General features: G+C 39.8%; 1 protein-coding gene across 2 annotated transcripts in view; it reads right to left on the bottom strand.

Moving 5' to 3' along the window:
• Positions 1-27809, bottom strand: part of cadm1b (cell adhesion molecule 1b) — a 280976-nt gene that overhangs the window by 25203 nt on the left and 227964 nt on the right. For both annotated transcript variants that reach the window (XM_038303434.1, XM_038303433.1), the window contains 3 exons: positions 26573-26731; positions 23853-23949; positions 23433-23605 (listed from right to left, as the gene is read on the bottom strand). In XM_038303434.1, the coding sequence (XP_038159362.1) occupies positions 23433-23605; positions 23853-23949; positions 26573-26731 (429 nt within the window). The remainder of the gene's footprint in view (positions 1-23432; positions 23606-23852; positions 23950-26572; positions 26732-27809) is intronic.

Below are 27809 nucleotides of genomic sequence, written 5' to 3' on the forward strand. Positions count from 1 at the left end.
AAATCACATGTATGTTGCTGTGATGGCAGCATGTGCAGCCAATGTAGCACATTATATTTGTGTACCATATTTTGGTGCACACATTTGGTTGATTCATTTTGACACATTTTGCTTGTATGGTATTGATTTAAATTAATACTTTTCTTCTGAGTTGCCAGTTTCTGTGAGGCTGTCATGTGGACCAGGCAGGGCAAGTGAAGCAGGAGTCCCAGCTGCAAATAATCTCAGTGGCACTGAGACTTGATTGGACTCTTCCACTTATTTTAGAAGAGGTGTGGGAAAGTAAAATTTTTTCAATTTTGTTAATTACTTCAATTATTTTGTCTATTTACTGATTTTCAATTGCATAGATTAGTTTACTTCTTCTGTTGTAGTTTTATTTAGGTAACTGTATTTAAATGTTCCCTCTTGTGTCAAAATGGCCTGATCAGCCAGTATATATGTTCCCCTTGTGTGTCAGTGTGTTAGGTCAATTAATACTTCAAGTTTGGTTTTGTTGACCTAATTTTATTTGTGGGCCCATATTTATGTTTAGAGTTCATACTTGTTTTGTAAATAAATCTCTTAACATTTTTCCTCAAATTTCGCAGTGGTTGTTCCCTCACCGTTGCATAATAATGACATTTCTAAGTCTCCTTAAAAAAAAAGCCCAGGTTATTGGTGATGACATTGTGGCCTATTTACAACATACTGTACAAATCATTATATAGTAGAACAGATTTTTAGACAGTTCATGTTTGAAATCCAAATGTTTTTGTATTGGTTTAAAAGGCTGAAAGGGGCTAAACAAATGCTTAAAATATTTTTTCATTTCAGTTCATCTATGAACCCTGCGTTTTCTTTTTAACATGTTGACCAAATTTAGACCACAAAGCTTAATAGAACATCCAAGACATGGATTAGGTATTATTATTATTTTTGTAGTTTAGAAACAAGTACATAAATGGATTTATGATGTCATAAAAATGTGGGGACTTTATTGGGTGGAACCACAAATGATTGAACTTAATAGGGTGATGTCTCCAGAATTAATCTTTGTGATAAACAGAGAACCTAAGTGCAACTCCTTCCAAATAGGGATACAATTAACCTTTTTTTATCAGATATTTGTGATGATAATGGATTAATGTCATGAAATATTCCTTCAGTTGCTAAGAAAAATGTAATATTACAAAATAATATTGGAAATATTTAAAAAGAGTTGCATATATTTGCCATGTTATGGTCTATACAACATATAGTGGAAGGGAGATTCCTGGTGGAAATAAGGCAACAAGGATAACAGCAGCATAGCAAAGATTTTGAAGAGAGAGACTACTTGTGTGGTACTACTTTATAGTATCACACAAGCCACAACTGAACCAGTAGCCTTTTTATATTTCTGAAAAAGAGAGGAAACTTAGTCCTCAAAAAAGAGGAAACATTTTAGGATGTTGGATTGTGCACTGTATGTAGTCCAGTGGGATTTCTGTACAGTGTATTGATCCACTGTGTTTTACCAAACCTAAAGTCTGATCTCAAACTGGTAGTTCACATTATTAATGGAGGGTTTAGTGGTTGAGTGCTAGGAAAAGAAGTTCCCCATAATCCTATCTGATCTAAACCCCACACAGAATATAAGCAACATTGTCAGGAGTAAGATAGGAGACAGCAGACAGGCCGTGCAGTTGAAGAGAAGGTAACTATTAAAGCAACATAGGTTGCTTTAACAATTAAGCAGAGCTACAGACCTACTTCCTCCCTGCCAAGCGGCATCGACTGAGCTAGTATATCATTGTTTGTTCATGGACATGTTTGTCATGTTTGCCAACATTTCTTTATTAGCTGTACCAGTAAAGCCCAAGCACCTCAACCATGTTTCATGACAGAACCTTTATTATAGAAATAAAGCTGGCTTTGTGGCTAAAACATAAGCGACTATGATATGCTGTGTTGGGAATGGATCATATTTCATTATGCTAGCTGTAAATTGTACTTAGAAAATGTTTTGTGAGCAATAACCATAACCATAACATCATTGACTTTACTACTTCGATAATAATTAAGCAAGATGACAAATTTAACCGGCTTGGTCTAATTCTTCAGCACAGTAGAGCCACAAGCAACATCCTTGCTCCTTACTCTCCTTATTAGGCACATCACTAACCTCTCACAAAAATAATCAGAAAGACAAAATTGAGGGCAATTCAGGTATGCAACTATATTAAGGAGAGCTGAAAGCCCACCTCATCAAGGAAAATTATATTGCCAGGCTCTGGTGCAGGGGGAAGATAGCCCGACCCCTTGCTGAGGGAGAACTGCAGCAAGGGAAATTGGCTGGCTGTTTCCATGCCTTTACTGCCTGCACTCCATCAAAAGACAGCAGTGGGGGACCACACACTCCCAAGCTAATGATAAAACATCAAGGACAGCATAATGTTGCCGCCAGGGATGGAGTGTATAGCAGAGGTGGTGCTGATGGTGGTAGGGGGGTATCAGCAGCAGATTCTCCTCTGACAGTGTTTGAAGAGAGGGGTGGGCTAGATTTTCTTCCCTATGACCGTAGGCTGTGTGATAGCTAAAATGTCAGTGTGGAAGAGGGTGGGGGGAAATTGGCCATTCAGGGATGAGGGTCTTCACAAAGGCTGGGATGGGATGTGGCACGTATAATATCCAGGCGAACACAAATTCTCCATGGGCAATTTCCAGGCTGGATGACTCTGGGCTTGGCTTTATGAGGGCTGAAATATGAGTGTGTTTTGGAGATGCCATATTTTCAGGGAGCATTTGTATCACTGAGCAATTTGATATGAGAAAATTTAACCATAAAGTGAAACAATGTTTGAGAAATTGTTTATCTACGCCTGCTTAAATCTGCCTGCCAACATGACAGCGGGGAAGATGTTTTGCTTGTTTTTGTTTTGTCTCCCTATTCCTTATGCTAAAAAGTTTCTTTTGCATAAGGCTTTATAGCAGAGGTTCTGCAAACTTATTTTTGTTTTTAAATGGAAATACAATGATTTATCCAGGGGTGGGTGAAACCAAGAGAAATATTTAGACTTTCTGAGGATTCCAATGCACCCTCTACCTTCTCTTTCTTGGTAGGAACTACCAAAGCCAATTAAATCTCCTACATGTTTCAGGAAGCAAGCCCTCCTCAGAGTCAAACAGATTACTACCTATAATTTATTGGTCCTGATAAATGGGTACTCCTCTAATTGGAGCACTGCACCTGTAGTTAAGAGGTGGTGTGTTGTTGATGGGGAATCTATTACAGGTGGAGATCTACTGTGTTTGGAGTATTTCTTTTAATAGACTTAGGCTATGGTCACACTGCAGGTCTTTATACTTAAATTTTATTTCTTGCTAAAATTTGATTGGCTGACAGTCACTAGAATTGTTAAACAAACCTATACTGAAAAAAAACAACAAAACAAAAAACTTAACAGTTGTGTACCTACGTCTCCATGTTATTAAACTGACACAATGACCCCATCATTAACAAAGAAGGTAGGTAAAATAGGAACAGCCTTTTTCAAAGCAATCAGCGATACCGCTGCTGTTTCTGTGGATGTCTAGTGGGCTTGGCAATGATTTAAAAATCTGCATTTAGGAAAAAAGATTGGTTTTGGGTTTTGTATGCTGTGTTACTGTAGCCTAACAGTCTTTCTGTAATGGTCACCCTGGCCACCCTATTACACAACACACATTTAAAAATTTTTCTTGACCTTTTTTCACATTTGAACCAGTAATTGCAGCTATCTTTTTGTTTTTTTGGAAATACAATGATTTATCCAGGGGGTGGGTGAATTCTAGCTTGTCCTTTGCAAACTAAAAAGAGAATGAAAGAAAACAGGTACAAACCAGACAGTATTATAATACAGTAAAGCCAATGACAAAAAAAAGACACTACTTGTTAGATTTTTTTTTTCAGCGTGTAGTATGTAGTGGAAAATCATTAACTGAAAGAAACACTTGATTTAAAATAACATTTTTAAAAATAAAAAACTTTACAATTACAGAAAATACAGCAGCAAATCTTTTAGGGTATGTCGTTACTAGCTTTGTAAATCAAGATATTGGCATTTTAAACCTACTCCTTCTAGCGAAGCTTAGCAGATCGGTTCAATACTGTACTGTGGACATACTGTAATAATCTCCACAGATTTGAAATTATATCTAAACTATGATTCAACAATTCTAACACATGAATTTAGATTTGATGCAAACTACTCTGTATTTTTATAACCATCATTCTCCTGGAAGGTGAAACCCTGCTCCCCTTCAAGACTTTTGTTACCCAGTATTTAGCTTTCTCAACCTTCTTATCACGTCTGACCAGCCTTTTCTGTCTCTGGTGAATTAAAGTATCCGAACAGCATGATGTAGTTCTCACCATGACTCACAGTTGGGCTCATTTTTCTGGGTTACGTTTTGTGTAAAGGCTCCGACATGTACTTGAGTCTGCGCACAGTCCTGCATACTCCAGACAGACTCAAAGTGAACATACCCAAGAGCAGCAGCTGCAAGAATGAATATAATCAAACCCCTTCTCTGCAGCTCAGTGACTGGTGTACGGTGGTGGCTTGGTGGAGAAACGGTGCAGCTCCAAACTTTATTTCTGACTTAAATAATTATATGCAATGGGTGTTCCAAGTCGAGCCCTTGAGAGATACCATTCTGCCACTAACACACCTAAATAATATGAGTTGCTTGTTACCAGACCTCTGCTGAGCAATTTTGGCCATTAGATTTACATGCCGGAGAACAGATGCATCTAAAAAGAAAAATGCCAGATGCAGGAGTTCTCAAGGACTGGACCCGGGCACCCTGGTTCTAGGCAGGTAGGTGCCATTTATTCTTTTTGGGGATCAGACCAGAACAAGCTGAGAAACAAGTGAAGCTTTTACTTCTACTTCAATGAAGCTTCTACTTCAATGTTGTAATTGTATATCACCAATCAAGTACTACTTATTAATACTAATAATTTATTATGAAAAAAAAAAGAAAAAATCTGTGAGTTTCACATTTATGATCTGTGACTTGCACATTTATGATAAACACTGCTACCCACTACTCACACTGCTACCCAATGCCCAGTGGGAAATGGGCAGCACTGCCGGCTTGCAGCAAAAAGGTTCCGAGTTCGATTCCAGGCCTGGGGTCTTTCTGCATGGAGTTTGCATGTTCTCCCTGAGCATGCATGGCTTCTCTCTGGGTACTCCAAAAACATGACTTTTAGGTTAATTGGTTTCTCTAAATTGTCTTTAGGTGTGCGCATGTATGGTTGTGTGTCTATGTGTTGTCCTGTGATAGACTGCCGACCTGTCTAGGGTGTATCCTGCCTCTTGCTCATAGACAGCTGGAGATAGGCACCAACACCCCTCGAGACCCCCCTTGGGATAAGCGTGAAAGAAAATGGATGGATGGATAAGTGTTTGCTATTTTTTACATTTTATCATTAAAGTGATGACAGTGAAAGTGAAGTTCAATTTTTCCAATAGTCTTTCCTAAGACCAGAGAGAGCAGTCCTGTCCGCTCATGTAATGTCAAACCCTTTACAAACCCCAAATTTCCAGCAGGTTGTGTGTCTTTGACTCTGTGTCCATCGGGGATTTATAGGTCAAAAAGTCAATTGCAAGCTGAAGTGTGGTGGTAAAAGGCTCGGCGGTACAAGTTATATCACCAGGCTTCTGCTGCCCCTGAGAGAAAAAGGCTTTCGCTCTGGTCACTTTCCTCACAAACCAAACGACAGCCACAGGGGCACAATTTAAAGGCCGTCTTAGACAGACTCTCATGGAGAAACAGCGTGAGAAGCCTCTCTCTTTGCCTCTTTCGACTGACCACACACAATGCAGGCAGCACAATAGGACTTGATTTGATGTGGATTTACATCAGCCTCCCACCTGTCCAGGCTGTCACACAGAGAAGGTCATTAGTCTTTTTGAAACAGGAACAACCTGAAGGACCACAACAGGTTGAGTGAGGCAGGAAGAGCAAAAATTTAATTGATGAGCACGTCAACCTGACTTCCATCAATATTATTTTTACAGAAGAATAGAGCTCATTAAAGTTAAACTATTTATAAGAAGCTAGAAGTTAAAAATCTTTGGAGGATATGAGTGTTATATTTTTAATTGGAACTTTTACAGCGCACTGAAAAAGGTCCTCTTTAAAAATCTCTTTTATTTTTAGCCTTTTTGTCACACATTCAAAATCATCAAAGTCATCTTAAATCAGATAGGGCGAAACGGACTATCTGCAAAATTCAGCATGTGTAATGAGGTTTTTGTTCATGAAGAAAAAAAGCTATTCAAAGCAACAAAGCCCTGTTTGAAAAGGTATAACCTATTGAACCCAATAACTGACACCCTTCGAAACAATAACTGCAATCAGATTGAGGAAATTTTGTTTTGCACAATATTTCAATTCAGCCATCATTCATTCTTGGGTTGTCAAGCAAAAATTAGCTTTTTAATCTAGTTCAAAAGCATCTTAGTAAGATTCAAGTGTAAGCTTTGGCTAAGCCAACCAAAAAACGTACTCTTGTTATTTTAAGCTGAAATGTCCAGCGTGCATCCTGCCTTTCGCCCAAAGACTGCTGGAGATGGGCCCCAGCTCCACTGTGACCATGATAAAGATGGATGGATGGAGGGATGGACAGACGGATAGATGGATGGAGGGATTTTAAGCTATTCAGGGGTGAATTTGCAGGTTTGTTATGATGTTCCTGGTCTTGAATATGTTGCATGATCCCAAAAATCATGAGAAGTGGTCCAAGTTCAGAAGCACACAGCATCACAGCGCTTTTACCATGTTTGACTTTGGTATAATGTTTTTTAGATTTTATCTTAAAAAATCTCCACTTTTCTCATCAGCCACATAATGTTTTCCCAAAAGTCCAGTGGATCATCTCACCTCAGTGGATATGAGCATTGTGGTGTATGCAGTTCAATGCAGTTAGGAATGCTTTGAGCTTTATATCGGAGAAACCAAACAACCTCTCCACAGACGCATGGCCCAACACTGAAGACCAACCTCCTCAGGACAAGACTCTGTGGTACATCTACACCTTTAGGACAAAGAACAATCTTTTGAGGAACAGAATGTTCACATTTTGGAAAAAGAAAATAGGTGGTTTGAGAGGGGCATTAAGGAAGCCAGCTATGTTAGGAAAGAAAAAACAACCTTAAACAGAGGGGGTGAAAAAAACTATATGCACCACCTTTCATCAAATCATGAAACCACGCCCACATTCCAAAGTGACAGCCGTAAGTCCCGCCTTAATTAATATAAAATTTATATTAAATTAATATTAAAATTGATATAAAATTAATATTAAATTAATATTAAATTTATATAAAATTGATATAAAATTAATATTAAAAAAAATGTTGAATTAAAAAAATAATAACTTTTCTGTAGTGTCCAGGATGAAATCGAATGATCGACACCAAAATTTTGACGATTGGTCCTGTCTCTGCTATTTGGCTCATGCAGAATCCCCCCCTGGCTGCTTCAGAATGGCTTCCATAGTGCATGTCCGATAATGTCCTTAAAACAACCTTAAACGTTCTTTTTTTAAAATATGCTACTCACCGGGTCGTCAGCGCTGTTCAATGACGTTCCAAAAAAAGTTTCGTGAAGAAAAACCGTTCCTGTCTTGTTTTATTTAGCATTTTGTAAATCCCAGAACTATTTTTTCCGATACATCACAACCGCTTATAAACTTCCGCTTCCCGTTCGAATCTGAAGCGTTGCACACTCCAGACCACTAGTTGGTGACGGTATCCTCTACCGTCAAACTCAAAGTCCAATATGTCCTCCTCAAGAATCCACCTTTCGTATTCCATTTTCAGAGTGTTTAACAGAGACGTTAGCACCTCGACGTCGGAGTACACAGAGTGAAGCAGAAACACTTGGGCCTTGCGAAAAGACTACAACTAAGCGTAAACGGGCCCCCTTTCCGTTTCCGGTGGCGGAGGGATATTGACTATTCCAACAGAACTCAATGGGATTTACAAAATGCTAAATAAAACACTACAGGAACGGTTTTTCTTCACGTAACTTTTTTTGGAACGTCATTGAACAGCGCTGATGACCCGGTGAGTAGCATATTTTAAAAAAAGAACGTTTAAGGTTGTTTTAAGGACATTATCGGACATGCACTATGGAAGCCATTCTGAAGCAGCCAAGGGGGGATTCTGCATGAGCCAAATAGCAGAGACAGGACCAATTGTCAAAATTTTGGTGTCGATCATTCGATTTCATCCTGGACACTACAGAAAATGGGCTAAAAGTGTTAAAAACCGGAATTTTCCTTTAAGATAGTAGACTGCATCATTTGCATAAAAGGGTAGGCGACTGAGTCACCTGCTGAAGATAGTGGATGACTGCATCATTTGCATAAAAGGGTAGGCGACTGAGTCACCTGCTTAAGATAGTGGATGACTGCAATATTTGCATAAAAGGGTAGGCGACTGAGTCACCTGCTTAAGATAGTAGATGACTGCATAATTTGCATAAAAGGGTAGGCGACTGAGTCACCTGCTTAAGATAGTAGATGACTGCATCATTTGCATAAAAGGGTAGGTAACTCGGTCACCTGCTTAAGATAGTAGACTGCATCATTTGCATAAAAGGGTAGATGACTGAGTCACCTGCTTAAGATAGTAGACTGCATCATTTGCATAAAAGGGTAGGCGACTGAGTCACCTGCTTAAGATAGTAGATGACTGCATCATTTGCATGAAAGGGTAGGCGACTGAGTAACCTGCTTAAGATAGTAGATGACTGCATCATTTGCATAAAAGGGTAGGCGACTCGGTCACCTGCTTAAGATAGTAGACTGCATCATTTGCATAAAAGGGTAGGCGACTGAGTCACCTGCTTAAGATAGTAGACTGCATCATTTGCATAAAAGGGTAGGCGAATGAGTCACCTGCTTAAGATAGTAGACTGCATCATTTGCATAAAAGGGTAGGCGACTGAGTCACCTGCTTAGGATAGTGGATGACTGCATCATTTGCATGAAAGGGTAGGCGACTAAGTCACCTGCTTAAGATAGTAGACTGCATCATTTGCATAAAAGGGTAGGTAGCTGCTCAAGCTGCTGCAGGCAGAGGTTGAAACGGAGTGCTAACAGTGATTATATAAGAAATTAATACAAATAATTAAAAATAATCATTTAATCATCATAACCGTTATAAAAATAACATAGTTAATTTTTATATGCATTTTTATAAATTTTTTAATTTAATTATTTTTTTAATTCAAAATTTTTTTTATATTAATTTTATATTAATTTTATATCAATTTTATATTAATTTAATATTAATTTAATATTAATTTTATATCAATTTAATATTAATTTAATATAAATTTTATATTAATTAAGGTGGGACTTCCGGCTGTCACTTTGGAATGTGGGCGTGGTTTCGTGATTTGATGAAAGGTGGTGCATATAGTTTTTGGGGTGCACTCAGATTTCAGCTTTTAAAAGCTTACAATGCACCAATTGAGTTAATCCCTTCCTGCTAGCATTGAAGCCCCAAACCCTGTGCAAGAGAGCGGAGGACCTCACCTATTCAGCCAGGCCAACAATTCCCTTTAACAACCCCCATTTCAGACACTTAGAGGGGTATGGGGCACTGCAGGCTAACAAAAGAAGCCAAATGACCTTCATTCCAAAGGGCTGGACCCCTTCGTCCATTTCAATTTGCATGTTTTCAAAACAAAAACAAGGCTTTGTTAGGCTACTGTAAAAAAGCTTGAACTCAACGCTATTCCTGACATTTTGAATTGAAAAAGCTTCTTGGGTGGGAAGCGAAACGTCTTCAAAATTGGAAACAAAGTCCAGTGGCTTGTTTTTAATTTTCTTTTTTTTGAATACCCTGATAGATGTTAATAATTTTGTAACCATTCTGCTCTGGAACTCTTGAATTATTTTATTCTGGGCATTAGATTGTTGTATTTTGAGACTTTATCATTTTCTTAATGTTGTCAGACAGAGATAATATAGTTAACTATTGGATTGTATAGGGCCAAATGTGTTAAATGAAATCAACTTTCTAATAAATGTGATGTATTAAACTTAAGTCATAACTTAACAAGGAGGATGATTTCCTTTAAAACATCATTAGAAAAAGAAAAATCAGAAGGAATCTGTAACCAAGCAAATTTAAAACAATATTAAAACAAAAATTTATGGAAAGTTTCAGGATTAGGAAGCAGTGCACTGATCAAAAAACACTACGAGGTTATCGTGCTAGGACCAATCAATGTTGCAGGAACACACACTAATTAAGCTACTGCAGCAGGCATGATTAGTCTGGGACAACAAATTCTCACATGGACTGCAACATGATTTTGTCAGGCATTAAATCCTCCAGAAAAGAGTAGTGGGAGTTGCAATTATATGCAGTTTTGAACACCTTTTACCAATCTCCTGTGTCTCATTACAGAGAGCTGAGGTCATGGAGCCTCCAAAGCTCACACACCAGAGAAAATGTGCTTAATGGAAATTGGTCAAATATGTGGATACGAAGTTACTAATTGAAGGGGTCATGGCCAAAGGCACAAAAGCTGATAACATAGATACTCTACATTTTACAGCAGGAGCAGAGCACATTTGGTTGTCTTTGCTTTTATTCATTCATGTAGGTATTGGGGGGGGGGGGGGTTTGGGGGTCAAATAATACATGAATTTAACAGCAGTAGACACATTATACATGAGTTTTAGTGCCTGCTGCCAATTCAGTAAATCTATCTGGATGGTACGAATACTGCATCCCTAATAAAGGGGTCTATGAGGAGGTGTAATAATTGTAATTTTCAGATTTACTTCAAAATACTGTTCTGCTCCAGTTTTAAGGGAAGCTTTGCTCAGCAAACATAAATGTGATCCTAATAGTTTGATGATCTGCTCTGAGTGAGCTATTTGGCAGCAAATGTTGTCCTTTTGTTCGGAAGTGATCATCATGGGTCCACTGGGAACAAGCAGATGTCATCATCCTCTAGGCAGGGCAAATAAATGAATAACCATTGATACATAGAGGTATCAGTGTAATAAAATACCTGTATAAAAGGGAAAGAGCTGCATATTTGTGTTTCGCACAGGAATGACTCTGCACCCTTACCTGCTATACAGTGGAAATACGTGGGTGTTGCACAGGTTTTATTGTGCTAATTGGTTATATAGGCTGGATCTTTGAAGGAGAGACGTTCTGGAGCAGCTTACAGGGATGTGCTTCTAGTAGTGCTTCTCTAAGTCTTTTAGTTTGAAACACACAATTTTCACAATTTCTTTTCAATATGGTGTAATTCTAAGTTGCTTTACCTGTTTCGTTTCATAACACCCCAAACAAACCTGAAAATATTGTCTCAATTAAAGAAGGCAAGAACGTGCTGCGGGAAGTTATTCTTCAGTTAGGAGATAAAAGATAACTTGAAACCTGAGATTTTTACAGCAAAAGACAATCAGAAAACCAAGCATTGTTGTCTTCCATCTATCTATTACTCAAAATTTTGCGTTTGTCTGCTACCTAAAATCCTGTTAATTAGTTGTTACTTAATTATATTCTGAAAATGTAAAGGAGTGTGTTGACTTTTGCAATGCACTTTCCAATAAACCCCTTAGTTTTTTTTTCTAAAAGCTCCCCCCTCTAAATATAAAGCTTCTGTCTTTCAGCCCTGAAAAGATATAACACAGGTAACCAAAAGATTAGTTGATATATGTTGAAAATGTGCAGATGAGGCAATCCCATCTGTTGTAATTTAAATCAAGTTTGGGAAGATTTTATTTTCAGGCTTATGGAGTGATTTAAACAAGGACAGACTGGAATAGCAGCACTGTTCCATACCATTTATTATTCAAGGATTTGGATTAGTAAGATCTTCCGTTGTTTAGCTGTGCGAGCTCCCAAGACCCCATATGGCTGCAAATTCATGCTGTAAGTAACATGCTGGAAACCATTTAGGAAGCAGTAATTTTACAAGTTTTTTAAAGTTTACAATTCAGAAACTGGTTCCCTATACCAACACAAATAATTAAAATAAGTATTATCCCCAGACCCACAGCCCTCCTCAACTTCTTGACATTGATGATTTTTTTTATTCCTCTACCAATGATTTTGTCCTTTCAGGAATTTCCTATTCACTTTTTGCCTCACAATGGGTGCAGTTTTTCGTTAATATAAAACCTATTACACATGCATTTCTTATTTTTAAACTGACAATTTCAGAAACCTCCCTAAACACTAACATATGAGTCTGGATGTTATACTGAATGTTATACTGTTTGTTTTTGACAAGGAGATTGCAAATTGCCAGCAATATCAAATAGGCCTATGGGAGAAACATTAAAGCTTCAAAATCTGCAAACCATACTTTTGCTCAAACTTACTTAATGATTATGATAAAAAAGCATGCTGGGAAAGATCCATGTGGTTTGCTGAACATTTCAGAAATATAAAAAAGACAGAGACATTTATAAAATAATTCAGTTATTGTCAATTAGATGTACAGAAGGCAATTTTTCTTTGGCCATATGCTTTGGATCATTATCCTGCTAGAATATCTAAGGAGGGTCCACCTTCCATTTAAAACCACCACTTTTAAATTAGTTTATTATAGGGTACAAACTGCAGGGTTTGGAAACACCTTTGGAGAAACATCATTATTGATTTACCCTGGATAAAAGCTGAAATGATGGGCCCTTTGTAAGCTTGGAACACTTAATGCTTCCCCTGCCATGCCTTCTAAAACAGTAGTTGGCATGAAGATTGTGTCTTTGTCATGATGCAAAACATGATGGTTTTACTAGCCCATATGCAGACTCACAGACACAGAGGGAGGATTAAAAGTCCAATATTTATTGGAACTCAGAAGAATCTTACAGGTTCAAGGCTCAGACAGGCATGGTGGCACAGTTAAGACACACGATCCAGCACAGAGAGAAATTCACACACAGCTTAAATAGGGAGCTTCCTTAATCAGCAGATAGGAAACAGCTGATCAAGCTGAGTCCAAGCTCCCCAGGCTTGGATCCACGGCGCCCTCTGGTGGGCAAAGTCCCGGATGCTGACAGTACCCCCCCCCCTCAAAGGCGGATTCCAGACGCCCCAAAGAAAACAACAAAAAAAACAACTCGCCCATGGAGGGCGAACCAGGGATGCCAGGAAAAGTCTCAGGTGGCCGGCCATGAAACCGGCAGCAGAAGCTGCCTGCAGTCTCAGAAGCTGCAGGGGCCCTGGAGGAGGACGTCACCTCCGCTTCAGCAGGAAGCACCAGGAGAAACTCTGTCTCCGCTTCAGCAAGTAGCCCCGGGAAGGACGCCGTCTCCGCTCCCGCTGCTCTGCAACAGGTCCGCCCACTAAGGCTCCACATCCAGAGCAGAGGAAGCCGCCAACTGCGGCTCCACCTCAGGAACAGAGGGATCCAACGATTGTGGCTCCACCTCAGGAACAGAGGAAGCCACCGACTGTGGCTCCACCTCAGGAACAGAGGGATCCACCGATTGTGGCTCCACCTCAGGAACAGAGGGATCCACCGATTGTGGCTCCACATATGGAGTCTCTGGAAGGCGCAGAGCAGGCTCAGGAGTCTCTCAGACGGCACAGAGCGGGCTCAGGGGTCTCCTAGACGGCACAGAGCGGGCTCAGGGGTCTCCTAGACGGCACAGAGCGGGCTCTCCAGGAGCGCGTAGAAGGAGTCTGCGGGGCTAGTCTGCTGGCTGGATCGTTCTGTCATGATGCGATGGTTTTACTAGCCCATATGCAGACTCACAGACACAGAGGGAGGATTAAAAGTCCAATATTTATTGGAACTCAGAAGAATCTTACAGGTTCAAGGCTCAGACAGGCATTGTGGCACAGGTAAGACACACGATCCAGCACAGAGAGAAATTCACACACAGCTTAAATAGGGAGCTTCCTTAATCAGCAGATAGGAAACAGCTGATCAAGCTGAGTCCAAGCTCCCCAGGCTTGGATCCACGGAGCCCTCTGGTGGGCAAAGTCCCGGATCCTGACAGTCTTATTGTAGTTATGTAGACTTGGTAACAGCCCATATGGAGACTCCTTGCTGCATTTCTGTGACATTTGGACTGTATTGCAACTTTTGATTTTGCCCTTTAATAACCCAATTGTTCTAGCTTCATTTATTTTACATACCATAATGCATTGTTTACTTATTTGAGGTTTTGTTATTTGTGCTTTTCTAAAAGTTTGGACTAAAACATCAAGTGTAACAATTTAAATTTTCTTATAAACTTGTGTTTTGATCAGAACATTATCTAATCCGTCATATTTCCCCTTTCACTCCCTTCTTCACAATCATCTTAGTTGATGTCCAGCCTGGTTTGCACCTGTTTATGTTGTTTTTAAGTTTCATTATTCTGACTGACTGTAGACAAGGGATTTCCCTATATTTCCCTAGTTCAGATTATTATTGCCAGAAGCTTTATTAATACTTTAATGTCTCTTTAATACTTTAGTACTTTAATACATTGGTTGATTTCATCAATCCATTTTCCGTCACGCTTTATCCCCGCTGGAGTCGTGAGGGGTTCTGGTGCCTACACCCCAGGTCGCCAGTCCATTGCAGGGCAACACCGTCCGTCCGTCCGTTTTCTTCAGCTTTTCAGGGCTGGGTCACAGAGGCAGCATTCTAAGCAGAGATGCCCAGACTTCCTGATACACACACACTTCCTCCAGCTGCTCTGGGGGGACCCCGAGGCGACACCAGGCCAGCTCAGAGACATATGCCCTCTAGCATGTCCTGGGCCTTCCACAAGGCCTCTTCCCAGTGGGACATGCCTGGAACACCTCTCGAGGGAGGTGACGAGGAGGCATCTGAAAAAGATGTCAGAGCAACCTCAGCTCTGACATCTTACTTCAGGAAAAACCGCCCCCACCATGCTCCACTGCTCATCAACAGCTCAGCTGTGGAGGTGGTCAGCAGCACAAAGTTCCTGGGGGTGCACATCACGGACAACCTCACCTGGACTGTAAACACTTCATCTCTAGTGAAGAGGGCACAGAAGCGCTTGTACTTTCTGCGGAGGATGAGGAGAGCCCGCCTGCCCCCGCCCATCCTCACAACCTTCTACAGAAGCACCATAGAGAGCATTCTGACCAGCTGTCTCTCTCTGTGGTGTGGAGGCTGCAGAGCCTCTGACTGGAAGAATGTGAGGAGGGTGGTGAGGACAGCAGAAGGAATCATTGGGGCTCCTCTTCCCTCCATTAAGGACATTTCATCACAGCGCTGTGTGTCCCGAGCCCGTAATATCCTCAAAGACCCCTCACACCCCCACCATGGACTGTTCTCCCTGCTGCCCTCTGGAAAGAGGTTCCGCAGCATCCGCTGCAGATCCACCAGGTTGTGCAACAGCTTCTTCCCCACTGCCATCAGACTGTTGAACCTTTGATCCACAAACCGAACTCTGCACCTATTGCACATTATCGGGCATCAAATGCTGCTGAACTTTTAACTTTTAGCCCTTTAATTGTTCATCTCATTCTATTTTCAATAACGCATTTTTTGCACAAATGCCTATTTGCACTGAATCCACTGCAACTTGCACACTGTCTCTTATCCTCTGCACTGTTCACACTTTGACCACTGCTGCACTTTTTGTATTTTTCTATAACTTGTGCCATTTGAAATATCAATGCAACGTTCATAAGCTGTATGTAACGCAATTTCGTTCTGTATGCACCCTGTGCTTACAAAATGACAAATAAAGAAGTCTAAGTCTAAGCTGGCTCCTTGCGATGTGGGGGGGCTCTACTCCAACCTCCTCCAGGGGAAACTGAGCTCCTGACCCAATCTCGAAGGGTGCACACAGCCACCATGCGAAGAGAACTCATTTCAGCCACTAGTATTTGCAATCTTGTCCTTTCAGTCATTACCCAGATCTCATGACCATAGGTGAGGGTGGAAATGTAGATTGATTGGTAAAGCGAGAGCTTTGCCTCCGACTCAGCTCCCTCTTCACCACGGCAGTCTGATACAGCGACGGCATCACCGCAAGCACTGCACCGATACATCTATCAATCTCACCCTCCATCCGTCCCTCACTCGTGAACAAGATCGCAAGATACTTGAACTCCTTCACTTGAGACAAGGACTCTCCACCAACCTGAAGCGGGGAGTCCACCTTTATCCGGTGGAGAAACATGGTTTCGGATTTCGAGGTGCTGATCCTCATCCCGGCCGCTGCCAAGGGAAACTGCAGAGCCAAGAGCCAGAGTGGCCAAGAAGGTCCTACAACATCTAGAGACTTAAGGTACTTAGGGTGAATCTCATCACCCCAGGGCTCCGCCGCTGAGAAACTTTCTAACTACCTGAGTGATTTCAGCCTGGCTGATGAGAGAGTCCGCCTCTAAGTCCCCAGCCTCTTCCTCCTCCTCAGAATGGGTGATGAGGAGATCCTCAAAGTACTCTTTCCAACGCCCGACAACATCCCTAGTCAAGGTCAGCAGCTCCCCACTCGCACTGTGAACAGTGTTGGTGAAGCACTGCTTCCCCTCCTAAGGTAGTGTACAGTTTGCCAGAACACTTTTGAGGCTGACCGATTGTCCTCCTACATGGCCTCTCCAAACTCCTCCCAGACCCAAGTTTTTGCCTCTGTGACCGCATGAGCCGCAGCACGCTTGGCCTATCGGTACCTCTCAGTTGACTCCGGAGTCCTACTAGCAAACAAGGTCAGGTAGGCCTCCTTCTTCAGCTTGATGGCATCCCTTACTTCCAGGCAACGCTACCAGGTTTGGGGATTGCCCTGCGACAGGAGCCAGAGAACTTATGGCCACAACAACAAACAGCTGCATCAATAATGGATGAGGAGAACATGGACCACTCCGACTCCATGTCTCCTACCTCCCTCAGGATCTGGAATAAACTCGTCCAGAGGTGGGATTTGAAGACAGTGCTAACAAAGGCATCCCCCAGATGTTCCTAACATACCCTCACAACATGCTTAGGCCTGCCAGGTCTCCCCTGCCAGTGGATTCAGTTTAACACAAGGTGGTGATCAGTTGACAGCTCGGCCCCTCTCTTCACCCGAGTGTCCGAGACACACGACCGGAGATCAAATGACACAACTACAAAGTCGATCATCGACCTCCGACCTAGGGCATCCTGGTGCCACATGCACTTATGAACCCCTTGTGCTCAATCATGGTGTTCGTTATGGACAAACTGTGATTAGCACAGAAGTCCAACAACAGAACACCGCCTGGGTTCAGATCATCGAGGTTGCACCTAGCGATCACCCCTGTCCTGGTCTTACTGTCACTGACCATGTGGGCATTGAAGCCCCCCAGTAGAACAATAGAGTCCCCAGTTGGAGCACTATCTAGTATCCCTCCCAAGCACTCCAAGAGGGCCGGGTACTCTATACCAATGTTGGGTTCATAGGCTGAGAAAACGGTGAAAGACTTTTCCGCGACCCTGTCGTTCACTCGGGTGAACTCCAACATGTGACAACTGAGATGGGGAGCAATGAGTGAGGCCATCACAGCTCGCCACCTCTCGCCGTGGGCAACACCAGAGAAGTGGAGAGTCCAGCCTCTCTCCAGGAGATGGGATCCGGAACTGTGCGTAGAGGTGAGCCCAAATATATCCAGCCGGTACCCCTCAACCTCACACACAAGCTCAGGCTCCTTTTCCCCCAGTGAGGTGACGTTCCATGTCCCTACAGCCAGAAGCTGTGAACAGACTGGGCCATTGTGGCACCCCGATTCGACCGCCACCCAGTCCTCTCTGCACCTGACCCCTACGGATCCCTAAGCGGGTGGTGGGTCCACAGGAGGGCGGGCTCACGTTGTCTGTTCGGGCTGGGCCCGGCCAAGCCCCGTGGGCAAAGACCTGGCCACCAGGTGCTCGTATGCAAGCCCCAACTTCAGGCCTGGCTCTAGGGTAGGGCCCTGGCTGCGCCATACCGGGCAATGTCATGATCCTTGGTTTAATTATATCCATAAGGGTCTTGTGAGCTGCTTGTTGTCTTTAAATGAAGCATCACCTGCAAATCTCACTTTTTCATGTGAAACGTGTGTGTTGGTATTGAGCTTTAGTTTAAACTTGCTGGAAAGTCGGGAATGTAAACGTGCATTTTTTTTTTGTGTAGGGGTGCCTTATTTAAACCAGAAAAGTCTACAGTAGCGTGCTCTTCACAAAGTGTGAGTACCGTATTAATATTACCATCAATACAGGTGCTGGTCATAAAATTAGAATATCATGAAAAAGTAGATTGATTTCAGTAATTCCATTTAAAAAGTGAAACTTGTATATTATATTCATACATTACATACAAACTCATATATTTCAGATGTTTATTTTGTTTAATTTTGATGATTACAAATGACAACAAATGAAAATCTCAAATTCATCATATCAGAAAATTAGAATATTACTGAAGACCAATAAAAACAAAGGATTTATAGAAATGTTGGCCAACTGAAAAGTATGAACATGAAAAGTATGAGCATGTACAGCACTCAGTATTTAGTTGGGCCTCCTTTGGCCTGTATTACTGCAGCAATGCGGCGTGGCATGGAGTCGATCAGTCTGTGGCACTGCTCAGGTGTTATGATAGCCCAGGTTGCTCTAATAGTGGCTTTTAGCTCTTCTGAATTGTTGGGTCTGGTGTATTGCATCTTCTTCACAATACCCCATAGATTTTCCATGGGGTTAAGGTCAGGAGAGTTTGCTGGCCAATTAAGAACAGGAATACCATGGTCCTTCAACCAGGTACTGGTAGCTTTGGCACTGTGTGCAGGTGCCAAGTCCTGTTGGAAAATGAAATCTGCATCTCCAAAAAGTTGGTCAGCTGCAGGAAGCATGAAGTGCTCTAAAACTTCCTGGTATGTGGCTGCGTTGACCCTGGACCTCAGAAAACACAATGGACCAACACCAGCAGATGACATGGCACCCCAAACCATCACTGACTGTGGAAACTTTACACTGGACTTCAAGCAACGTGGATGAAGTGCCTCTCTTCTTTTCCTCCAGACTCTGGGACCTTGATTTCCAAAGGAAATGCAAAATTTACTTTCATCAGAGAACATGACTTTGGACCACTCACCAGCAGTCCAGTCCTGTTTCTCTTTAGCCCAGGCAAGACGCTTCTGACGCTGTCTGTGGTTCAAGAGTGGCTTGACACAAGGAATGCGACAGCAGAAACCCATGTCTTTCATACGTCTGTGTGTGGTGGTTCTTAAAGCACTCACTCCAGCTGCAGTCCACTCTTTGTGAATCTCCCCCACATTTTTGAATGGGTTTTGTTTCACAATCCTCTCCAGGGTGCGGTTATCTCTCTTGCTTGTACACTTTTTTCGACCACATCTTTTCCTTCCCTTCGCCTCTCTATTAATGTGCTTGGACACTGAGCTCTGTGAACAGCCAGCCTCTTTAGCGATGACCTTTTGTGTCTTGCCCTCCTTGTGCAAGGTGTCGATGGTCGTCTTTTGGACAACTGTCAAGTCAGCAGTCTTCCCCATGATTGTGTAGCCTATAGAACTAGACTGAAAGACCATTTAAAGGCTTTTGCAGGTGGTTTGAGTTAATTAGCTGATTAGAGTGTGGCACCAGGGGCCATCAATTTTGAACCTTTTCACAATATTCTAATTTTCTGATATGATGAATTTGAGATTTTCATTTGTCGTCATTTGTAATCATCAAAATTAAACAAAATAAACATCTGAAATATATGAGTTTGTATGTAATGTATGAATATAATATACAAGTTTCACTTTTTAAATGGAATTACTGAAATCAATCTACTTTTTCATGATATTCTAATTTTATGACCAGCACCTGTACTATAAGGCGCTAACTACAGTCCAATCTGTTGTCTTCATGCCTAAATCTATTCCACCAAAAGGGGTGATTCCAACAATCATGGACTCGCCTGCAGGCAGTGGGCAAGCACTGCTGCCTGTGTAGAATGGTACATGTAAACTACCAGGCTATGACTTCTTTTAAGACTTACAAAGTCAACTATACAAATATGTATGATGAAATATTGTTTTCTACAGAGTGAAGTATTCATTTGTTATGAAAGTCACTTGCCTTGGTTGCAGTGGCACCTTTCCCCAAGTTGGCCTAAAGCTGCTGCAGCATGGTATAACTCAATTTCTGTTAAATAGGCTCTACTTTAGAACAGCTAACAAAGTCTGAGACAATTTTGATGAAGGCATAAATTATCATATAGTTAAAAACTTAAATTATTAATTTTACATAATACAGACCTTAACATCCTTCTGCTAAATATTAGCAGGCAGCTGTTTTTAATGTGCATTTTGCATTTATTTGCATTTTTTTCACAATGGCTTCTAAAAAAAATTAGGGAAGTAAAAGAAAAAATGAAACTAAATATTGATATTATTGTAGATCAAAAAATTTTTATTTCTACAGATTTTTTGGAACCTCAACATCAGATAAATTTCCAATCGCAGGTTTCCGGTACTGTCACTGGCAGAGAATGGTTTTGGCACACCAGCTGACAAGTTGGGAGAAAAATGCAAAACAGCAGGATGATACACAGAGAGAAAACTAAACATGCCAACAACGGCTGCAGCTGCTGGAAATTTATTTTTTTCCTCTGATCTCAATAAACCCCTGCCAGTCAGTAAAAACAGGAAATTAAGGTCCGAGGAGGAGTGCGCTTCCATGATGTTACATTACTGGGTCGTTTTGTGCTTTAAAAATTTCAAATAATTAACTCCTGCTTACTCCTCTTAGGGAATTCAAGAGCATTATTGGTGTCTTTCAAAAACTTTTTTGCAGTTGCAAAAAAACAAATTTGCTTCTATAAATTGATCAAGTAAATTCTCCAAAGATCACAGTAATTGTTTCAGTGATTAATTTGCTGTGTTTTAAAATTGTTTTGTAGTTATGGGTTAAAAAACAAAACAATAGCATGAACACAGCTGTGAAAATAATGGCAGTCGTGTTATGATTTGAAGAAAATGAGGCCTAAATGAAGAGAGGTTAGCCAATTGACAGCTCATTGAAATTCATGCCTCAGGAGAGATGGTCTCTATGTTGCCCTTTAAAAGTTGTTTGTGAACAAAAAAAAGCTCAGACAACAGATTAAACTTTAAATATATCATTTAGAACTGCATTTTAAAAGATAGCTATTTTTGCTTTTAGTAACCTATTGCATTCAGGGCACATTTTTGTATTTATTTATGTATTTATTACTGTTAATTTGGATGATTGTGGTTAGAATCTAAGACCTAAACTCTGTTTTTTTAGAAAATATAAGCAACATATCTCTGCATCTGTTTTTTTTTTTTCCTCCATTTTTTTTAGTTTCAAGCTCAATATAACATTCAAGTTTTATGGAAAAGCAGAATTATCATGTTATGGCAATTTTGTTTCTAAACAGAACAAAAAACAAAGAATGAACTATAAACAGATTTACTATATACAATACGAATAGTAATAATAACAATGTTGGTAACCAATATTATAATTATTATTAATATTATACAAATGAAACGTTATGCTATACACTGTGTTATACAATCAAAGGGCAGACTGGTGTAAGTGTTAGTCTCAAAGAGACTAAAGAAGCAACGTATATTTTATTTATCAAAGTTTGGTAAAGGGAAAAGTTTGATAGAAAAAAGGGGCACTGCTATAAGGATAACATCACTTGACATGAATGTAAAATCCATTTAAAAGGTAGCTGGAGGACTGCTTCAAAGATGTATCTAAGACATAGACGGCAAATACTGCACTGCCCCTTAGGGCCAGTTATGTCACAGTTTTATCTGAACTTTTTTATCTGAGCTAAGGACTAAAAACAACCAGAACTATTACTCCATGATCTAAAGTCCTCTATTAAAAAGGGAAAAAGAGAGAAAGGGCATTTTAATTTGAAAATGGAGGATCTTGAGCACAGAATGCAAGCTGTTTGAGATCCAGTGCAAGGATAAAGTTTTCTTTTTTCAAACTTTAATTGACAGAAAAGGAAACAGACTTGGCCTAAACACCCTAAAGGATTTACGAAGAATGACTAGAAAAGAGAGACACAGGACCAAACAAATCAGACAAGCTGAAGGCCATTATTAAGGTAACCTGGTCTAAGGCTATTTACCTTAGTGGCATATTAAACTAATGCAGAAATTCATGCAACCCTTACCAGATTTTGAGCGTATTTAATGTGCAACATATGAACTAACATTTAGGTAGTCTGTCCTTTGCTTGAAAGATTAATTTCTAATTGGTGTCATACAACATTCTTCTGTCAATTATACTCCAATTTACTGTTACGCACCTGTATAGGCAAGTTAATGACAGTCATCTGAGTAAACTTATTAGAAGTTCACAAAAAGTAAACTATGCATGAGAGCAAAGCTGCTCTCAGCGGTAAAATACTTAATAATTAAAAGCAACATACTGGGTACAGCAAAGACTTGTACATTTCTGTGCACATTTGAGACATTATTGAAAAAGTAATGACCAAAGTGCCTCAAAGGAAACTGAAAGAGAAAAAAAAACCCATAACAATTCAAATGCTAACAAACAGACCATTACAGGTACACAGTCATATTAATTATTAGGCAGCTCCAGAGGGAACCATGTGAACTCTGATTAATTGCCTCAAGTCGCGCAGGGCGGTGTTTGGTAGGGCAGAAAGGTTTAAGACTGCAGTGGTGCTTGAAAGCTTGTGAACAGCATTTTCCATATTTTTGTATAAATATGACCTGTCCACATCTCAGACTCCCTCTGGGCCTGCTAACTGCAGAGCATATGGCAAAACATGCTGTTTTTGTGCAGCAGTTCCACTTGGTTTATATGCTGCCCTTCTGTTGATATAAAAAAATAAATCTCACATTCAATACTTTAGTTTTTCTTGTGTTGAAAGTTTCTTTTTTTTTTTTTTTTAAGATTTAAGTTTTCAACTTTTTTTTTAACTAACGCAGGCAAAAATTCAATTTATCTTACTGTTTCTGTTGCAACATCGTGGTAAAACAACTAAGTGATTCACCTTACAGTTTGAAAACTAAAGGAAGGAAGAAAGTGAGAGATAAATAACTTAGAGATATAATAGCATTCAAAGTTTGTTGTCAAATCTTTCAGATTCCTTTTTTGCTACAAAAACTAATATGTTGATTTTCATTCATTTTGGCTTAAGCCCACACAGTGATAAGTTGTCCTTGGACATGATGTGAAATTGCCCTTTAAATGTGAATACTATTGCAGTGCACTATGCTAAGTTGACCAAACCCATTTTTAAAAGTTTGAGCTTTCATTTTTCCAAAATGTCTGAGATTGTTAAATGAAAATCTGATAAAGGAAAACTGTCAAAAGATTCTATTATTTTAGCATAATTTCCAAAATACCAAAGCCTCTCAAGCTTTATATTAATACTGTAAAAACAGTGTCACAGACCTCAAGAGATAAGGAAGCTAATACCAAGCTTTATCATGACTAATACATACCGTACACATAGAGGGTGTAGTCATCATAAGCCTCTCCGACAGCATTAGATGCCACACAGCGATAGGTGCCGTTATACGACTTATTCAGGTTCTCAATGTAAAGATCAGAGCCGGTGACCACAGCATGAGGAGGCACATCTTCGTCCACTCTAAGCCAGTTGATCTGATTGGGCCTAGAGAGCACAAATGCCACACGCATCACTCAGACGCTGTCTATCCATGCTAGAAATCTGAAATAAAGGTCAGATCTAAGATCGACAGAGGAGGGTGAGATCACTAATGTGGTACAGCATTTGAACAACTGCTTTAATGGTACAGTGAATAAAAAAAAAAAACATTAAGTGGATTGCTGGACAGGATACAACAACTAAACATAAATAAAAATCCAGTGCTTAAGTTAATCCATGTGTGAAAACTCACTGCGGTTTCCCCTCAGCGATACATGTCAAATCAAGATTGTCGCCCTCTCTTGTTAATCCATCAGGATAAGTTACAACAATCTTCACCTCGGGTTTATCTAAAAATAGACAAATGGCAAATGGAAGCTAAATAGTGTAAGTAACAGTGAGTTACAGATTTATTTCTACAGAGTGAAACTTGCAGAAAAATTAAACAATAAAGAAAACCTAAAGATAAAAAAACAGCTGTAAGTAATAAAGGATTATTCGATGTTCTCATTACACATACACTCAGTTTGCTCCACCTCAAAGCAAAGTGTGATTTTTTTTTTGACTCTCTTATCTGTGGACGCAAAAGATTACCAAAATGTCAAGCGGTTACAGTCAACCTTTCTCTTTTTCCTTAAAAGGTCAGACAAAACAGTTATCTACCTTAAAAAAAAAATATTCGACAGATTACAAAAGACTATCTTAACCTTTCTTTGATGCCTAACAGTGGCAGAAGGCAAATATTACCTCTTTAATCAATCAATAAAAAAAAAAAAATCAATCAAAAATCTCAAAAAATGCTCACAAGAGCATTTGATTTGGCAAAAATCTCAAAAACAAATCAATCAAAAAGATCTGAAACATCATGAAGCTATTTTATTTTATGTATAATCATTATTGTATTGTATTTACAGAAATATACAACTATTATACTGAATTTACACTTAAATCAACAAAAAATTTAAATTATTGAAATTAAAGCCATGATTAAATGGTAAAAGTATTTTCCAAGCTCTCAAATGCACATTTCAGATACAAAAAAAACAAAAAAAACAAATCTGGACTTTCAGACACACAAGTGAGAGGATTTAAGTATTTAGGCATTACAATAAATTAGAGCTTAAATGGACAAATCATCTTAGAGAAAGATTTTTTTTTCTCAGTTTTTACTGCAGTAGTGGCTTGTTTTTTTTCAACAGCAGGCCGACAGGAAAGGGGTATGAGGGGGAGAGACGTGTGGCAAAGGACCACAGGTTTCATTTAAACTCAAGTTAGCCACGTCAAGGAGTAAGGCATCCATAAATAGGCCATGCCCGCTAACCACACAACCAAAGCACACCCATCTTAGAACTAGATTATGTGGATTCCACTGGAATTACTGATATACATATATAATATAATATATATAATATAACATATATAATAATATAATATATAACAATATATTTGAATAATTATTTTCTGTCCTAATCCTAACCCTGTGAGGGACATAAGTTGTTCTTGAAAAAGTAAAAACATCTTCTGTACGTAGAATGTAGTGCAACTCAGTTTCTGAGCAGCCGGCAATGATCCACTTAAATCATAATATTTGTAGCCTCAGAAATATCAGCAGAATTTATAAGCCCAAACTAACTCTGCCTGCTTTCATTTTTCCTGTACAGCAGGAAAGCCCCACTCTAAGGCTTCTGGAAAGTTTTCTTTGATTTTCAGTTATTGTAATTTGCTAATTTTCTACCACTTTTTTATTTAAAAATAATAAAGAAAAAACTTTAATTGATTGGGTGAACTTGTTATTTTTCTTTCTTAGTTTATTGGCTCTCTATATGAGAAAGATTTATTTATGATATGGTATCAAATTATGTTTCACATTTTGTGTATTTAAGAAACACACAGTTTTGTTTAGTGTTTCTATTTCTTCGGTTTATCATATTAATACTAACTTATAAAATCGCAGTAGCCTCCTATAAACATTGTCCAAAGGATAAAACACAGTAACATTTAAATATCAGAAGTGTAATGATCTAACAAACCGAAATGTGAAAAGCATTGGTATCAGTATCAGTATTGACACTACTTGCTGTGTATTTACTTGGTATTGGGTTAAGCATGAATCATTAACTTAGACAGCAGAGATATATATGTATGTGCATTGATTGATTTACCTGCTGCAGATAGACCCTAAAGAAAATCTTTAGTGTTTAATAAGTCATTTGGACAATATGGATGTTGCGGTTGTTCAGTTTCCTGTTGCTGCATTGTTCCCAGCTGACTCTTGTGTAAAGCAAAAATAGGATCATGTCAAATATTGACGGATGGCTGTAGCACACCACCAGCTTATGAAGACAGCACAAATGTTTCCATTGATTACAATGGCAAGAGATTATTTTTAGAGTTTATAGCCGAACTCTTTAAGCCTTTTAAACACATTAATACCAAGAAGTTTCTCATCTCCCAAACATCAGTTTCCAATCATTTAGCCTTTGACCACTAAAATAACCCTGGCAGAAATGGATGACTCCCTACTTGGCAACCTTGCAACCCCTTAAAAATACATATAAATATTTCACTATAAACTATAGAGTGAAATAAATTATTTCTTTAATATAATTTGGACAATTTAATTATATGGTAAAGAATATATATCTAACTTTATAATAGAACATTTACTTTTAATCTAAGTGTGAATTACTAAATGTAATAGTATATCATTTGTACTGTATTAGTTAGATAAATGGTACGTCATCTAATGGGAGATTTAATGATACATTCATCCATTTAGTACAACATTCACCTTTATTCATTTTATAATTATTCATGTAATTTTGTTCTCCATACTCCTCAGGGGTCACAAGATGATGCTTTAAAAAAAAAAAAAAACTGGACTGTCCTGACCTTTACTTTGGGACAAGCATTATGCTGTTTTTGGCAGTGTGGTTCACACTCTTTAAAAACATGCATTTTTGGGTCACTTACAGAGCACTTCCAAGTGTCTTTGAGCCAGTAGGTCCTTTACAGCTGGATGGTCAACGATACAGTCCACTGGCACTCCATCATCCTCCTTGGTGACAGAAAACCTCACCCGGCTGGTGATGGTAAACATCCTGTCATAGTTCTCCTCAACTGTTGTTTCACCTGGAAAAACCAGCACAGGCAGGAGAGGAAATAAAAGTCACTGGCTGAAAACTTCAAAATCAAATCTCCAATCCCTCTGCAGCAGCAGAAGCTGCTGCTGCTGCAGCAGTGGCTGTAATGGGCAAATAGTCATAGCTATTAAGAGCATATTACCTGTCAAAGTGAAGTACTTTAAGATGGCATTTACATTTAATTTATGATTCGGTGATGTGGTACCCGAACGAGACTTCAGAGGATTCAGACGAGCCTGAGGCCTTCGATTCTGACGAGAGCAGCACAGAGCGGCTGGGTCATATCAAGCCCAATAATGATTGCTTGAGCAGCTCGAGGCTGGAGCATTGTTGGGGCTCACCCTGCAGTAATCTGCTGCCCACTAGGCCCGAGGCTGTCAAAGGGGCATTCATTTAGAGAGCATTACAATGCCAGAGGGGCATCGCATTAGCCGCAGTGCTGAGTGTGATGGTTTACTCGCACTTAATGAAGTGAGGAAATAATTACAGCCTAACGTTGACCTGCGGCACACTTCCATTTCAGTCTTTTCACAGGGGAGACTGGCCTAGACCTACGGAGGGCAAGAATGCGTTGTTCCACAGCTGATGATCACCAACACACACGTATATGACCCCTTGATGGATATTAACCCTCAATACACCCACCCATGAAAGGCCTACTAACATAAAATTTAAAGCACCGGGATCAGTGAGTGGCCACTGCTCTTGTAGGCATTAAATTTGATGACTCTACCAACTGCAGAGAGAGATCATGGTGTTTGAAAAGCACACTTGGTGAAGTAATAACAGTAAACAAATCTCTTTTCATTCCTAAAACTGGGAGCCTTTCACTTTTTTTCTTGTCGAATTGAAGAAAGACATTAAAGAACGTAGTGCACATACCGAAGCAATAAAATATTCATGTTATTTGATGACTTGCTTTTCTGGTTGTTAACTGTAGCAGGCAGAACCTGAATATCACTAAAGAAACAACTTTGTTAGAACAGCTAATAACAGTGAGTTACAACACTTCTGTAATAATGCTATTTTAAAGGGACTACAGAAACTTAAAAAAACACTTCCCCACC

The sequence above is a fragment of the Cyprinodon tularosa genome, unplaced genomic scaffold (genome assembly GCF_016077235.1).
Source record: "Cyprinodon tularosa strain WSP-4 unplaced genomic scaffold, ASM1607723v1 ctg51, whole genome shotgun sequence".
Taxonomy (NCBI): domain Eukaryota; kingdom Metazoa; phylum Chordata; class Actinopteri; order Cyprinodontiformes; family Cyprinodontidae; genus Cyprinodon; species Cyprinodon tularosa.